The following is a 15,065-nucleotide window of genomic DNA, read 5'->3' as shown; positions in this document are numbered from 1 at the left end:
AAATAACCGTCAACACGACCGAACGAGTCGAATGAAGGGATGAGGGACGAGCTAAGGAACGAGGGCTGGGTCCGGTGCCCTGTCATCCATTCAACAGTATTTATTAAGCGCTTACTCGGTGCAGAGCACCGTCCTAAGCGCTTGGAATGGACAAATCGGTAACAGACAGAGCCAGGCCCTGCCCTCTGACGGGCTCACGGTCTGCTCGGGGCGGGGGGGGGGGGGAGACGGACGGACAAGAACAACGGCGAGGTAGAGAATCGAGGGGGAAGAACAGCTCATTTAAACAAGAGCAGCTCAACAGAATCAGGGTGAGGTCCAAAGTGTCCCTTCCGAGCGCTCAGTCCAGGGCTCCGCACACAGTGGGCGCTCAGAGCAGCGCTCGGCACAGGGGAAGCGGTTAAGCGAGGCCAATCCGCTTGAGGCACGATGGACTGGGGCCGAGTGAGGAGGGCGGAGGGGCCGGGGCCGGTCCTTTCATTCATGCATTCAATAGTATTTATTGAGCGCTTACTAGGTGCGGAGCACTGTACTAAGCGGTCCTGGGGGCTGTGCCGGAGGCCGGGGGCCGGGGGCCTGTGCTGCGGGCCGTGCCGGGGCCTGTGGCGGGAGCCGGTCCTGGGGGCTGTGCTGGGGGTCGGGGCCGGTCCTGGGGGCTGGGGGCTGTGGAGGGGGCCGGGGCTGGAGGGGGCCCCGGGGCCGGTCCTGGGGGCCGGGGGCCGGTGGCGGGGGCCGGAGCCGGTCCTGGGGGCCGTGCCGGGGGCCTGTGGCGGGGGCCGGGGCCGGTCCTGGGTCTCGGACTCACGTGTGTCCGCAGGCGGCGATGGCCACGGGCCGGTGGTAGACCTCCAGACAGATGGGGCAGCTGTAGTGCGCCTCCAGCCCGCTGTCGCCGTTGGCCGCGGGCGGGGGGTGCGGGGGAGGGTGCGGGGGCGGCGGGGCGGGCGGGGCGGGCGGCGGCGGGACGGCGGCGGGCGGCGGGCCCGACCCCACCAGGCTCCGGAACAGCGCCATCCCCGCAGCCGAGCCGAGCCGAGCCGAGCCGAGCCGAGCCGAGCCGAGCCGAGCCGAGCCGAGCCGAGCCGAGCCGAGCCGAGCCGAGCCGGACCCCGAGCCCGCCGCCGCCGCCGCCGTGACCTCATCCGCCCGCGACGCGGGACTCGCACCGTGCGCGTCATCCGTCCGCGACGCCCCCTCCGACGCGCGCCTGCGCACCGCGCCTCTGAGGGCGGGCGGAAGGACGGGCGGAAGGGCAGGGCAGCGGCCGCCATGTGCCAGGTGGGCGACGACTACGGGCCCGGGCCCGGCCCTGGCCTCGGCCCGAGGAGCCTCCCCATCAGGTGAGGACGGCACGGGCTTCATTCATTCCAAGCAGCGTGGCTCAGTGCCAAGATCCCGGGCTGGGGAGTCCGAAGTCATGGGTTCGAATCCCGCCTCCGCCCCTTGGCAGCTGGGGGACTGTGGGCAAGTCACTTCACTTCTCTGGGCCTCAGTGAGCCCGTCTGGAAAAGGGGAGCCTCGCCTGGGACCACCTGATGACCCTGGATCTCCCCCCGCGCTTAGGACAGTGCTCGGCACGTGGTAAGCGCTTAACGAATACCAACATTATTATTATTGGCTCGGTGGGAAGAGCCCGGGCTTGGGAGTCAGAGGTCATGGGTTCGAATCCCGCCTCCGCCGCTTCTCAGCCGGGTGACGGTGGGCGAGTCACTTCTCTGGGCCTCAGTTGCCTCGTCTGTAAAATGGGGATGAAGACTGTGAGCCTCATGTGGGACCACCCGATGACCCAGTATCTCCCCCAGCGCTTAGAACAGTGCTCTGCACATAGTAAGCGCTTAACAAATACCAATATTATTATTATTTATTGAGCGCTTACTATGTGCCCATAGGAAGCGCTTAAGAAACACCCACATGATTATTACATTATTAAATAATAATGATGATAACAAACACCACTGAATGAGTCAGAGGGATGAAGGACGAGCTAAGGAACGAGGGCTGGGTCCAGTGCCCTGTCATTCATTCATTCAGTAGGATTCAGTATTTATTGAGCGTCATTCATTCATTCAGTAGTAGCTATTGAGCGCTTACTCTGTGCAGAGCACTGGACTAAGCGCTTGGAATGGACAAAACGGTAACAGATGGAGAAAGGCCGCGCCCTTTGACGGGCTTACGGTCTAATCGGGGGAGACGAGAACAATAGTAATAAATAGAATCAAGGGGAAGAACATCTCATTAAAACAATAGCAAATAAATAGAATCAAGGTGATGTACATCTCAGTAACAAAATAAATAGGGTGATGAAGATCTATAGAGTTGAGCGGACGAGTACGGTGCTGAGGGGATGGGACGGGAGAGGGGAAGGAGCAGAGGGAAAGGGGAGAGAAGAGGGTTTGGCTGCGGAGAGGTGAAGGGGGGGGGTAATAATAATAATGTTGGTATTTGTTAAGCGCTGACTATGTGCCGAGCACTGTTCTAAGCGCTGGGGTGGATGCAGGGTGATCAGGTTGTCCCACGTGGGGCTCACAGTTTTAATCCCCATTTTCCAGATGAGGTAACTGAGGCCCAGAGAAGCTAAGTGACCTGCCCACGGTCACACAGCTGACAAGTGGCAGAGCTGGGATTCGAACCCATGACTTCCGACTCCCAAGCCCGGGCTCTTCTCCACCGAGCCAAGCCGCTTCTCGAGGGAGCAGAGGGAAAAGGGGAGCTCAGTCTGAGAAAGCCTCTCGGAGGAGGTGAGTTTTAAATAGGGTTCCGAAGAGGGGAAGAGAATTCAGCCCCCTCCCACCGACCGGGGAAGCGAAGGGACCCGCCCGGAGCTGCCCAGCTTCCCCGGTGGCAGGGGCGGCGTGACAGGATGATGACGGTATCTGTGAAGCGCTGAAAAAAAATGTTGGTATTTGTTGAGCGCTTACTCTGTGCAAAGCACTGTTCTAAGCGCTGGGGGAGACAAGGTGATCAGGTTGTCCCCGTGGTGCGCACGGTTTCAATCCCCATTTTAATAATGTTGGTACTTGTTAAGCGCTTACTATGTGCAGAGCACTGTCCTAAGCCCTGGGGTAAATACAGGGTGATCAGGTTGTCCCACGTGAGGCTCGCAGTTAATCCCCATTTTGCAGATGAGGTAACTGAGGCCCAGAGAAGCTAAGTGACTTGCCCACAGTCCCACAGCTGACAAGGGGCAGAGCCGGGAGTCGAACTCATGACCTCTGACTGGAAGCCCAGGCTCTTTTCCACTGAGCCACGCTGCTTCCCAATGAGGGATTTTACAGATGAGGGAACTGAGGCCCAGAGAAGTGAATAACGTTGATATTAGTTAAGCGCTTACTATGTGCAGAGCACTGTTCTAAGCGCTGGGGGAGATAGGAGGTCATCAGGTTGTTCCACGCGGGGCTTGCAGTCTTCGTCCCCATTTTACAGATGAGGAAAATGAGGCCCAGAGAAGTAAAGGGACTGTTGTCTGTCCAAACACCGCCCCTCTTTAGTCTGTGATCCCGTTGTGGGCAGGGATTGTATCTCTTTGTTGCTATATTGTACTTCCCTAAGCGCTTAGCACAGTGCTCTGCACACAGTAAGCGCTCAATAAATACGAATGAACGAATGTTTGCTATTTTGTACTTTCCCAAGCCCTTAGTACAGTGCCCTTCACGCAGTAAGCGCTCAATACATATGAATGAATGTTTGCTGTTATTTTGTACTTTCCCAAGCGCTCAGTACAGTACACTGCACGCAGTAAGCGCTCAATAAATATGAATGAATACATGAATGGTTGCTGTTATTTTGTACTTTCCCAAGCGCTTAGTTCAGTGCACTGCACGCAGTTAGCGCTCAATAAATACGAATGAATGAATGTTTGCTGTTATTTTGTAACACTTAGTACAGTGCACTGCACGCAGTAAGCGCTCAATAAATACGATTGAATGCTGTTATTTTGTACTTTCCCAAGCGCTTAGTACAGTACACTGCACGCAGTGAGCGCTCAATAAATGCGAATGAATGAATGAATGAATGTTTGCTGTTATTTGGTACTTTCCCAAACGCTTAGTACAGTGCACTCAGTAAGCACTCAGTAAATACGATCGGATGGATGGATGGCGAGCTCCCCCATCCGCTGGATCTGGCCCGGAGTGATTTCGTTTCAAGGGTCTGAAGCCACGAAGTTAGAGGGAACGAAGCCAGCCCGGAACATCTGTTTTAGCGGTATTTGTTCAGCACTTACTGCGTGTCAAGCCCTGAGTTAAACACCGGGGTGATCCAGTTCAGTCGGCTCAGACACCGTCCCGGTCCCACAGTCTGAGCGGGAGGGAGACCAGCGGTCTAATCATCGTTTTACAGATCGGGAAACCGAGGCACAGAAAAGCTACGCGACTTACCCACGGTCAGTCTGGTTTAGTGGAAAGAACCCCGGGCTTGGGAGTCAGAGGTGGTGGGTTCTAATCCCGGCACCGCCACTTATCAGCTCTCTGACTTTGGGCAAGCCGCTTCACTTCCCTGTGCCTCGGTTACCTCAGCTGGAAAACGGGGATGAAGACTGAACCCCACGTGGGACCGCCTGATTACCTTGTCTCCAGCCCAGCGCTTAGAACAGTGCTTGGCACGTAGTAAGCGCTTGACAAATACCATTTTGCCTGTCCGTTTTGTTTTGCTGCCTGTCTCCCCCTTTTAGACCGCGAGCCCGTTGTTGGGCAGGGATTGTCTCCATCTCTTGCCGAATTGTACATTCCAAGCGCTTAGTACAGTGCTGTGCGCACAGTGAGCGCTCAATAAATACGAATGAACGAATATATCCACACCAGCCCTTAGCCCAGTAGTTTTATAGGATTTATTAAGCGCCGGCAGGGAATACAGAGGTGGGAACGAGACCAGATCCCCGTCCTTCAGGGGGCTCACAATCACATCGCTTGACACCTGGGAAGTGCTTAATAAATACCATAATAAAAAAAATTAGAAAAGCCGGAGCACCTTGGAAACGGCCTTTTCCTTTTCTTCAAGCGGTGAACGGAAGTGTATGAAGTGCAAGGAGGGCCTGCCGGTCTTGATCATTCGAGCTGGAGATGCTTTCTGCAAGTAAGTATTGTGCCCCGGATGATCACCTGGCGGGCGGACACTCTACGCCCACTTCTGATCTGAGCTTTCTCTTTCCTAAAACCAAATCGACTCGGAAGGATTCGTTCCGCGTGTGACCTCTGCCCTCCCTCCACGTCCAGGGGTCCCACCCGTCTTCTCCCTCGCAGATATCCGTGATGGGCTGTGAGCCGTTGAAGTTCCCCGAAGGACCGGGAAAGGGGTCAGGCCGGGGAGGAAGAGGGGAGTGCCAGCCGGCAGTCGTGGTTGGGTTAGGGTGTTGGATGGGTTGGGGCGGGTGGCTGCCCCAGGGGTAATAATAATAATAGTTGCGCTATTTATCAAGTGCTTATTACGTGCCAGGTACTGAACTAAGCACCGCGATAGATGAAAGATAATCAGGTTGGACAGAGTCCATGTTCCACATGGAGCTCGGTCTTAATCCCCATTTTACAGGTGAGGTAACGGAGGCACGGAGAGGTCAAATGACTTGTCCAGGGTCTCCCGGCAGACGGCGTGGCTGGGGGTAGAACCCAGGTCCTCTGACTCCCAGGGCCATGCTGCTTTCCCATTCTAAATACCCTGGACTAAAACCGGGGGGAGGAGGGATTCTTTTTGGTTTGTTCCAGCGTGCCGGGTATTGGCGGCGAAGGTCGGCGCTGACGTTTTTAGCCTTGCGTGTGCGTGTTTTGTAGGGAGTGTTTCAAAGCGTATTACATTCACAAGTTTCGAGCCATGCTTGGAAAGAACCGACTCATCTTCCCAGGAGAGAAGGTATGTCGGATGCTTGTGTGAGGGAGAGTGGGGAGTGGGGGTAGGATCTGTGCAAGGGCACAGGGCTAGGCCGAGGGATTTTTTTTTTGTGTGCTTGTGTGTGTGTGGTGGGGGATTGGGGAGAATGGGTGGGGAGTGGGGAGGGTTCTACATAAGTACACAAGGCTGTGCTGAGAGATACTTGCCCCTATTCCTATGACCCTGAACCTGGGCCTTGCCCCTCTTTCCCCTTGCTCTGTGTGTGTGTTGGGGAAGGCGGGGGCCTGGGGAGTGTCTTGTAGACCCTCCTCTCGCCCTTCTCTCCCCCACCCTCCCCTCATCTCACATCCCTCCACCCATGACTGCCCCACTCCGGGGTTTTTTTTTGAAGCTCAGAGCAATTGGGCAGGGAGCGGGTAACGCCCTCAGGTCAGGGTGAGGTCTTCCCCGGCCCATGGAAAGCCGCAAGACAGCAAGTGCGCCTTCGTGGGCAAGTGACATATTCATTTTTTCCTTTTTGGATGGTGTGGCGGGTTTTTATGGTGAGGACCTCCCTCAACGAAAACTAGACCCTCCATCTAGGCCGTGTGAGGGAAGAGGACTCCCCTCCAATCCTGGATTCTCTTGCCCTTGTGTCGGCCAGCGGGTTGGAGAGTTGACCTGGGGGATGGTCGTTTTCAGTACCGGTAGTTTGGAGGAAGGAAACAGTTCATGAATGAATTTTGTGCTTCTCCCATTCAGGTCCTCCTCGCGTGGTCTGGAGGTCCGTCTTCAAGTTCGATGATCAGTCAAGTCCAAGAGGTATGCACATTGGAGCGTAGCTGGGGAGCTGCGGTTACAATCAGTTCTTTCCCCGCCCCGCACCTTCTCATGCTCCCATATGGAATACGACGCCTTTGGCGAATCAGGGAACGTTTTTCCAACCACACGTCTCTCTGGAGAGAACGTGATGCGGTGCTGAAAGGACTCTCCGTGTGCCTGCTGCATGCTGTGCCCATGAATGCGTGCTGGCCCGAAAGTGCCCACTCAGCCGGGAATTTGCCTCAGCATGGAGTCTGTGGGGAACGGGGCCCTGGCATCCTAGGAGAACTCCATGTATCAGAAAATGGGAGGCGCTCCTGGGGCCGGCTACCCGATGGTGATTCTGTGACTGGTCCCCGGGTATGGTGCTGCATTCTGTTTGGTTTAGATAGCGCCTTTTGTGGATGTTGGGTCTGTAGCTGTTTCCTCCCTCTCTGGCTAATTAAGGACCCTCTCAGACAGGACCTCATAGTTGGATGAGGAGGAGCCAGAGACAGTGGTCCCAAGCAGGTAGAGGACAAGCTTCCCGGTCTCCCCCCAACATGGGAGTGGCATTCTGACAAAGGAGGGGGCATATCTCTCAGCTCTTGGGATCTCTCACCTCCAATGTCGTTTCTCTTCTAGGGTTTGAGCCGAGAGTCCGCTAAGAGGCTGAGGTTCGCGCCTGGGATCGTCTACGTCGACGGTAGAGTTCGTCCACCTCCGACCTTCCCCTGAATGAGACCAGTCTGTGGCCCGATTTGTGATGGAAACAGCGCATGGTGGTTAAAGTGCAGTCGTCATTGTCCCGTACAGGAAGCGGTCTCGTCCTCCCCACATCCCGGCATTCCGGTTGGGACGACTGGATCCTACTCCCCCAGGCCCTTATAAGCAGCAGTGGCCGCTAAGGGTTACGGCTTGGTGGCGGGCGCTTGCCCTTGCTCTGTGTGATCAGGCAGTCAATGGCAGGGCACTGTACTAAGCCCTTCGGAGAGTACACTCCAACAGAGTTGGTAGACATGATCCCTGTCCTCCAGGAGCTAACAGCCTAGAGGGGGAGACGGATATTAAAATCAATTTTGGATATGTTCATAAGGGCTGTGGGGTTGAGGATGGGGTGAATATGAAGACCGAAATGCGTAGGTGATGCAGAAGGGAGAGGGAGGGGGTAGAGAAGATGAGGGGCTTAGTTGGGGAGGACCTCTTGGTGGAAAGCGATTTTAAAAAGGCTTTGGAAGCGGAAAGAGGGGTGGTCTGTGTGGATATACTAATAATAATAATCGTGGTATTCGTTAAACGCTTACTATGGCACCAAGTACTTTTCTAAGCACTAGGATAGATACAAGGTGATCAGTTTGGACACAGTCCCTGTCCCACGTGAGATTCACCGTCCTAATCCTCATCGAGCACTAACAGAGTGCTCTGCACACAGTAAGTGCTCAATAAATACCACTGAATGAATTTTACAGATGAGGTAACTGAGGCACAGAGAAGTTACGTGACTTGACCGAGGTCAGCAGACATGTGGGCAGAGCCAGAATCAGAACCCACATCCTCCGACCCCCAGGCCCGTGCTGTTTCCGCTAGGCCGCAGGCCCACGGGGAGGATGTGGAAGCGGTCAGCAGTGAGATGGATGAGATTGAGGTACAGTGAGTAGGTTGACATTGGAGGAGTGAAGCTTGCCCTCTGTGTTGTAGCAGATCCGAAGTTAAGATAGGAGGAGGTGAGCTGATCGAGTGCTTTAAATCTGAATTTAAATTTAGAGTTTCTGTTTGATGCCGAAACGGGTAGGCAACCACTGGAGGTTTTTCACGAGTGGGGAGACTTGGGCTGAATGGTTGTTTTTTTGTTTGACTTTTTTTTTTTTTTAAGAAAAGTGATCCGGGCAGCCGAGTGAGGTATGGACTGGAGTGGGGAGAGACAGAGAGCAGGCAGGCTGATTGAGTAGTCAAGGTGGGATATGAAAAGTTCTCGGATCAGCTTAGGAGCAGTTGGATAGAGAGGAAAGGGCAGATTTTAGCGATGTGAAGGTAGTTCTGACAGGATTTGATGACAGATTGAATACGTGGGTTGAATGAGAACTGAGTCAAGGATAATGTCAAGGTTACGGGCTTATCCAACCCGATTATCTTGTATCTGCCCCAAGCTCGGCACTCCGCCTGGCACATAGTAAATGCTGAACAAATACTATCATTGATTCATTCAGTCATATTTATTGAGCGCTTACTACGTGCAGAGCCCTGTACTGAGCGCTTGAAATGTACAATGCTACTACTATTATTATTATGAGGCATGGAGGATAGTGGCGTTGTCTACAGCGATCGGAAAGATGGAGAGGGCAGGGTTCGGGTGGGAAGATAGGAATTCTGTTTTAGACATGGCAGATCTGAGATGTCTCTTAGCAAGAGGAAATGAAAGACTGCAGAGGAGAGGGGTCAGGGCTGGAGAGGTAGATTTGGAAATTGTCCATGGTAGTTGAAGATGGTGGAAATAGTTGAAGATGGTGGAAACTGTTCACCAGTTGGGGTTGAGTCTGTTAGTTGTAGGTGAGCCTTCTTGCTCCCAATCGGGCTTGCGGGGTAAACTCTGCTCACCCTGCCCTGACTTCAACCTGCAGATTCTCGATGCCTCCCGCCGCACCGACATTTGGGGGCCCTGGCCGTCCCTCGGCCAGGTGGTCGGGGCTTCTGACGTTCTCGGCCGGACCTGCGTGGGCGGTGACCGGGACAGGGAGAATGGAGGTGGGCGGAAGCTTCTTTCACGACCCCGGCCTGAGACTCTTCCCTGTGGTTTTCCAGAGGGCGCAGTCTGTGGGCGGAGCCCAGAGGACCGAGAGAAGACCCTGGCCCAAGCGGAGTCCGTCCTGCAGACGACTGGTTTTCCGTACCACGTGGTCCCATTAGAAGAGGTAGGAAGAGCAGCGTGGTCACCTTCTCCCTTGGAGTCGGTGGGTCTGCCTCACCTGGGAAGGGGCTGAAAACCACTGGGCGTGGGTGGTCCCTGACTTAGCAACTTGGGTGAGAAAACGGGAACCCGTATCTGGATCCTTTCCGTCGCCGACTCCCGGCTCTGTGGGTGACTCCTGGGTCTCTGGGCAAGTGGCTCCCCCTTGTGCCTCAGTGTCCCCAGCTGTACAGGGAGGAAGGTAGCCTGTCCGTTCCCTATTTCCCGGGGTTGTTGGTTGGGGGGCAGGCCCATCATTCGTGTCTCCTGATCGCCTCGGCCTCCATCTCTGCACCCCCTCAGGTATTTAATCTGCCCGCATCCGTCCTGCGGTGCCCATCCAAGGACCCTCCAGGGTCTGGGCATAACTACAAGGAAGCCGTAGATGGCTTCATTCGACAGCAGCGGCGACTCCGTGGAGGAGAAGGGGAAGAGGCCTTCTCGGGTGGAGAACCCGAGGTCCCGCCGAAATCGCGGCAGGTCGGCACGCGGGAGCCGACGCGTCTGGAGGAGGAGAACGGGCTAAGCCCCTTCCCGGGGGGCAAGTCGCCGGCCACGGCCCACACTGCCGCCCTTACCCAGCTCTTCGGCTCAGCGAAGACGCTGACGGCCAAAGAGGAGCTTCTGCAGACTCTCCGGTGAGTCTCTCGGGCTCCCTGCTGTCACCTGTGGAGAGACCCGGTGTGGGCACCTCCCTCGGGACGGTGGGGACGGGCGGACAGGACGGGCCCGGACCTCTGGGGTCACTCCAGTTCCTCTACAGGTCGCACCTGATCCTGCACTTGGCCCGGGAGAAAGGCTACTCAAAGGTGATGATGGGGGACAGCTGCACTCGCCTGGCTATCAAGCTCATGACCAACTTGGCCCTGGGGAGAGGCGCTTTCCTTGCCCTGGACACGGTAAGGGCCGGCGGAGGGCCGAGGGGAGGGAGCCCTTCGAGGGCGGGAGAGCCCGTCGGCACGGGGGCCCGTCAGACCGCATTCTCCAGCCAGCAGATTCTTTCTGCTCCTGGTCCCGGTCCTTGTCCTTAAACCTTGCGCAGCCTAAATTCCTCCCCCCATCTGGGTGAGTGGCTCTCCGCAGCGGTGACCGGGGAGCATTGTAGCGTGACCACGGCGTCCTTTGGGAGCGTGTGGCTCTGTGGTCTACGCGCTATCTGAAAGAGCCCTGTCGGTTTGTGTGCCGATAGCTGGGGAAAGCTCCCGAGGGTGCGTTGGTAGGGTGACCCACGCTGACGTCGCGGAACTCCTGGCCACATCCCTCTCCGGACAATGCCGGTGAGAGCCCAGGGAGAAGGAGCAGCCGCTGCCCTCCAGAGCGGGCCCTATGGGCAGAGTGCCTCCCTGACCTGCCTCCGGGGAAAATGAATATTGGCCTAAATTTGGGGGGGGGGGAAAGGAGAGAAACTGCCTAATGGAAAGAGCGTTATCTGATTAGGAAGCAGCGTGCTCTAAGTGGGTAGAGCACAGGCCTGGGAGTCGGAAGGATTTGGGTTCCATTCCCGGCTCCACCACTTGTCTGCTCTGTGACCTCGAGCAAGTCACTTAACTTCCCCGTGCCTGTAACCTCACCTGCAAAATGGGGATTAAGACTGTGAGCCCCATGTGGGACGGGGACTTCGTCCCTCCCGATTCGCTTGGATCCGCCCCAGCACTTAGTACAGTGCCTGGCACATCGTAAGCGTTTAACAAATAGAGTTATTATCCGGCATCTCTCCAGCGCTTAGCACCCTTCTTGGCGGATAGTAGGCATCTTATATCATCCACACATTATCTGATTAGGAAGCAGTCCGGCTTAGCGGAAAGAGCACGGGCTTGGGAGTCAGAGGTCGTGGGTTCTAATCCCGGCTCCGCCATTTGTCAGCCGTGTGACTTTAGGCGGGTCACTTAACTTCTCCGTGCCTCAGTTCCCTCATCTGTAAAATGGGGATTAAGACCGTGAGCCCCCTGTGGGACAGCCTCCTTTCCTTGCATCTTCCCCATCACTTAGAACAGTGCTTGGCACATAGTAAGCCCTCATTATCATCATCATCATCACCCACGTGCACACCAGCAAAGCCGCCTGTTGCTTCCGCCCCAGGCAGCCCCCCGGGGTCTGTCCTCACCCTTCCTTCCCCCGCCTTTCCTAGGGCTTCTCGGACTCCCGGCACGGAGACGTGGTGGTGATCCGGCCTATGCGGGATCACACCCTGAAGGAGATTGCCTTCTACAACCGGATGTTTGCCGTCCCGTCGGTCTTCTCCGTGGCCATAGATACTAAGGTGGGGCGCGCACATGAGCGCTTACGCGCACGGTGTTTCTCTCTCACTCTGAAACTTAGCCTCTCCCTTTTTGGGCTGGGAGAAGGCTTGCTCATCCAGCTATCCGTTCAGAAGGACCAGAGCCTCAAATGACTGTTCTTTGGATCCCATTGCAAAGTGAGAGCGTCCTTGGGAGTCCACGAGTTTTGTGGTTTTGTCTTTTTGCATCATCCTGATACAAACCTTTCAGGGAGCTTCAAGTTTCCCCCACTGTTCCGGGAAATCGGAGACAGGGAAGGCCTCAAAAGGCGTTGCCTTCTGCCAACCCGTACCGACTCGTGTACGGGCATCCCGACCTTAGCTCCGGGGTTGTAAGCGGGCACGTTGCGGGCGAGTCCTCCCGACATCTCTGAGCCTTCAGACCTCTGTTCCCCGGATCCCTCTCAGAGCGGTGCTGGCTCTCTCCAACCCTGTCTCTCTTTTCCGCTTGCTCTCCCAGGCTCCCGAAAAGACCAGTATCCACCGACTCATGGAAGGCTTCATTCTCAAACTCCAGGCAGAGTTTCCTTCCACAGTTAGTACTGTGTACAGGTCAGAAGGGCTTGGCGGGTGCCGGGGGAGGGTTGCGGGCTTGAATCTGCACAGGAACACAATCCTAGCGTATGTGAAAGAGGAAGCCCTCGGGTACCTACGTCCCGTGCCCGAGTCCTGGGCCTGAGCTCCCACGGGATGATGGTGCGTGAGGCGTCCAGGGGGCTCGGGGTTGAGCGAGGGTGCTGAGATCCTGCGCTGACCTGCCAGCCCTCGCCACTCCCCCGTGTCCCGGCAGGACGAGTGAAAAGCTGATCCAGCCTCCCCCCGATGGCCGGCGCCCACCCCTCCGCTGCCTCCTCTGCCAGTGCCACGTGGATGTCGACAGAGACGGTTTGTCTCTCTCCCCTCCACGGGCCGGGGGGGGGTCCCGCAGAGGGCCACCAGGGAGGCGGCTCTCGCCAGATGAAACCGGTGGTGGGGAGGCGAGGCGGGCCTGCTTACACGGGGGCCACCGGGTCCCGGGGAACGAGAGTCAGGGAGCTGCGACGCCCAAGATACCACCCCGGTCCTCTGGCAGAGCCGGGGACGTGCCCAGGGAGCGCCAGTGTTCTCCTCTAAGGCCTCGGGGCGGAGCTTTCGTATCTCTGAGTTTATCCCCTCCTTGGCATCCATCCCATCCCAGAATCTGCCCGTGGTCTCAGCCTGCGCTCCTGCCTGGGGCAGTGCCTCTCCCGGGGCAACCACCTGCCAAGGAGAGAAGTCATTTTCAAGGCCTTTGAAGGGAGCCCCTGAGACTGTGATCCCCTAAGCTTGGACTCCGTCGTCTCTCGGCCCTGACCTCGCCAGGCAGCAGAGACCTAGTGTTGCCCATCAGGCTGTCCACCTGCTCTGGCCCTTCTGGTGGCCCTTCTCTCGACCCGGTCTCGGCGGGGTTGGGTTTCTGAGCTTTGGCGGGCGGGGGTTCCCCTTCCAGCTTGTCCCCGCAGGGCCCCCCCCCCCCCCAAGAACGTGAGCCTTTCCAATCGCAGGGACGGCCACCGCGTTCTGGGCCACCCAGATCTCCGAGCAACTGTCCCGGAAGCAGCCGCGGCCCCCTCCGCCCCCGGCCGAGGCCCCGGGCTGGTCCTGCTGCTCCGGAGGAGCCGGGGACCCTCAAGGCTGTTGCAAGAACACGCGACCAGCTGCGCGGGAGTAAGTCACCTGGGCGGGGACCGCGAGCCGTGCCCGAAGCCCGGGAGAAAGAGCACGGCCCGAGACCCGGGTCCCAACCACCGCCTCCTGCCCTGCGACCTCGGGTCTCGGTGTCCTCATCTGTAAATGGGGGATGAGACGGAATGCGAACCCCACGTGGGACAGGGACCGTACCCGCTCTGTACTGTTTAGCACATAGTAAGGGCTTAATAATTGCCACGTTAATAATAATGTTGGTGTTTGTTAAGCGCTTACTATGTGCAGAGCACTGTTCTAAGCGCTGGGGGAGATACAGGGTAATCAGGTCGTCCCACGTGAGGCTCACGGTTAATCCCCATTTTACAGATGAGGTAACCGAGGCACAGAGAAGTGAAGTGACTCGCCCACGGTCACACAGCTGACAAGTGGCGGAACCGGGATTCGAGCCCACGACATTGAGTTCAAGCCCCCGGGCCTGGGCCTCTCCAGGGTGTGGGCTCAGAAGCCCTTTGGGCTTCCCGCTTCTCTTCCCCTTCCAGAAAGGACTCCAGGGCCAACTTCCTCCAGCTTCTTTGCTACAGCTGCCGCGTGACCATGAGGGACCTGGTGAGTGCGGGCCCAGACCCCCCTCCTCTTCCCGCCCCGTAGCTGCATCTGGGCAGCAGCAGCTGCCCGGGGAGCACCGGGCACCCACCGCTCACTGGACACTGGTCTCGTTACAGCCTTCGACGGAGTCCTTCCCTCCTTACATCCTGACCGAAGCCCGGACCAGGAATCACAGGTAACCGGCGCCGGACCGCGGGTGGACAGTGCTCTCCGAAAGGGCCAGGAGTCTCCGGGCCAGACTTTCAGGGGTCGGCGGGAGGAGGGGAGAGACGGGCGGAAAGGGTGCGTCGGTACAGCGTTAGGCCACCTGCGAGGCGCCTGGCCACCGGCCCCCGCCTGAAGGGAGCCGGCCCTGGGGCTGCGCTGGATTCAGGTGATGGCTAGAGATCCTGGCGTTCCATCAGGGAAGCCCACGTGGGCTTCGGGCCCAGGCCTTGCCCTGCCCCATCCTGACCCTAAAGCGTAGTCTCCCGGCCCTCATTCCTCCGGGGTCGTCGGAGGCTAGCCTCAGCACCCCCTCGGGCGGAGAGGGTGAAAGAGGGCCAGGCGGCCCCTCCTCTGAGCACCCGGAAGCGGCTCCCCCTCCCCCTTCCTGCCCCACCTGGCAGAGGCCTTGGGACGATCTCTCAAGGGGCTGGGGAAGACTGAGTGAGCGGGGTTGGTCAAGGGGGCGTGTGGAAGGGGTCGAGGACCCCTTGTGCCTGTGGCTCTTCCCTCAGGGCCCGGGTGAAGCGGGAGATCCAGGAGTTCTTACTTGAGGACAGCGAAGAGGAGGCGGAGTCCCGTCCAGAGTGAGATCGCTCCGGCTTTTACGTCCCTCCGTCCCTCGCCTTCCCCGGCCCCACCTGGCAGGGCTCTGTCGGAGGGGTCGGGGGGGGGGGGGGGTGGCGCTCCCCACTTCTCTTTTTATAGCTCCATAATAAATTATTTTCTTTGACTCTTCCCTCTACCCTTCACCGGCTTTGGCAGGAA

At 57.5% G+C, this 15,065-nt stretch overlaps 2 protein-coding genes across 5 annotated transcripts in view; one reads left to right on the top strand and one right to left on the bottom strand.

Annotated features, from left to right (window-relative positions):
- The window catches only part of RNF166 (ring finger protein 166), a 28,753-nt gene extending 27,829 nt beyond the window's left edge, over positions 1 to 924 (bottom strand). The window contains exon 1 of the mRNA XM_039913417.1: positions 806 to 924. The gene's annotated coding sequence lies outside the window, so the exon portion shown is untranslated. The remainder of the gene's footprint in view (positions 1 to 805) is intronic.
- A 311-nt stretch (positions 925 to 1,235) lies between these two features.
- CTU2 (cytosolic thiouridylase subunit 2) lies at positions 1,236 to 15,034 on the top strand. 4 transcript variants are annotated; one of them, XM_029074842.2, is made up of 15 exons: positions 1,236 to 1,340; positions 4,996 to 5,070; positions 5,763 to 5,841; positions 6,562 to 6,621; positions 7,246 to 7,306; positions 9,400 to 9,509; positions 9,848 to 10,182; positions 10,308 to 10,443; positions 11,673 to 11,804; positions 12,283 to 12,374; positions 12,613 to 12,707; positions 13,346 to 13,508; positions 14,027 to 14,093; positions 14,210 to 14,268; positions 14,813 to 15,034. In XM_029074842.2, the coding sequence occupies exons 1-15, from the start codon at positions 1,270 to 1,272 to the stop codon at positions 14,886 to 14,888; spliced, it is 1,611 nt and encodes a 536-aa protein (XP_028930675.1). In that variant the 5' UTR covers positions 1,236 to 1,269; the 3' UTR covers positions 14,889 to 15,034. The 4 variants fall into 4 exon arrangements, with proteins under 4 accessions (XP_028930675.1, XP_028930676.1, XP_028930677.1 ...); XM_029074843.2 differs by lacking the exon at positions 1,236 to 1,340 and adding an exon at positions 1,547 to 1,581; XM_029074844.2 differs by lacking the exon at positions 1,236 to 1,340 and adding an exon at positions 2,705 to 2,738.
- The last annotated feature ends 31 nt before the right edge of the window (positions 15,035 to 15,065 follow it).

Source organism: Ornithorhynchus anatinus, chromosome 11 (genome assembly GCF_004115215.2).
Source record: "Ornithorhynchus anatinus isolate Pmale09 chromosome 11, mOrnAna1.pri.v4, whole genome shotgun sequence".
NCBI classification, from domain to species: domain Eukaryota; kingdom Metazoa; phylum Chordata; class Mammalia; order Monotremata; family Ornithorhynchidae; genus Ornithorhynchus; species Ornithorhynchus anatinus.
Note: the sequence above shows the minus strand (reverse complement) of the source record. Positions and strands in the feature narration are given on the sequence as shown.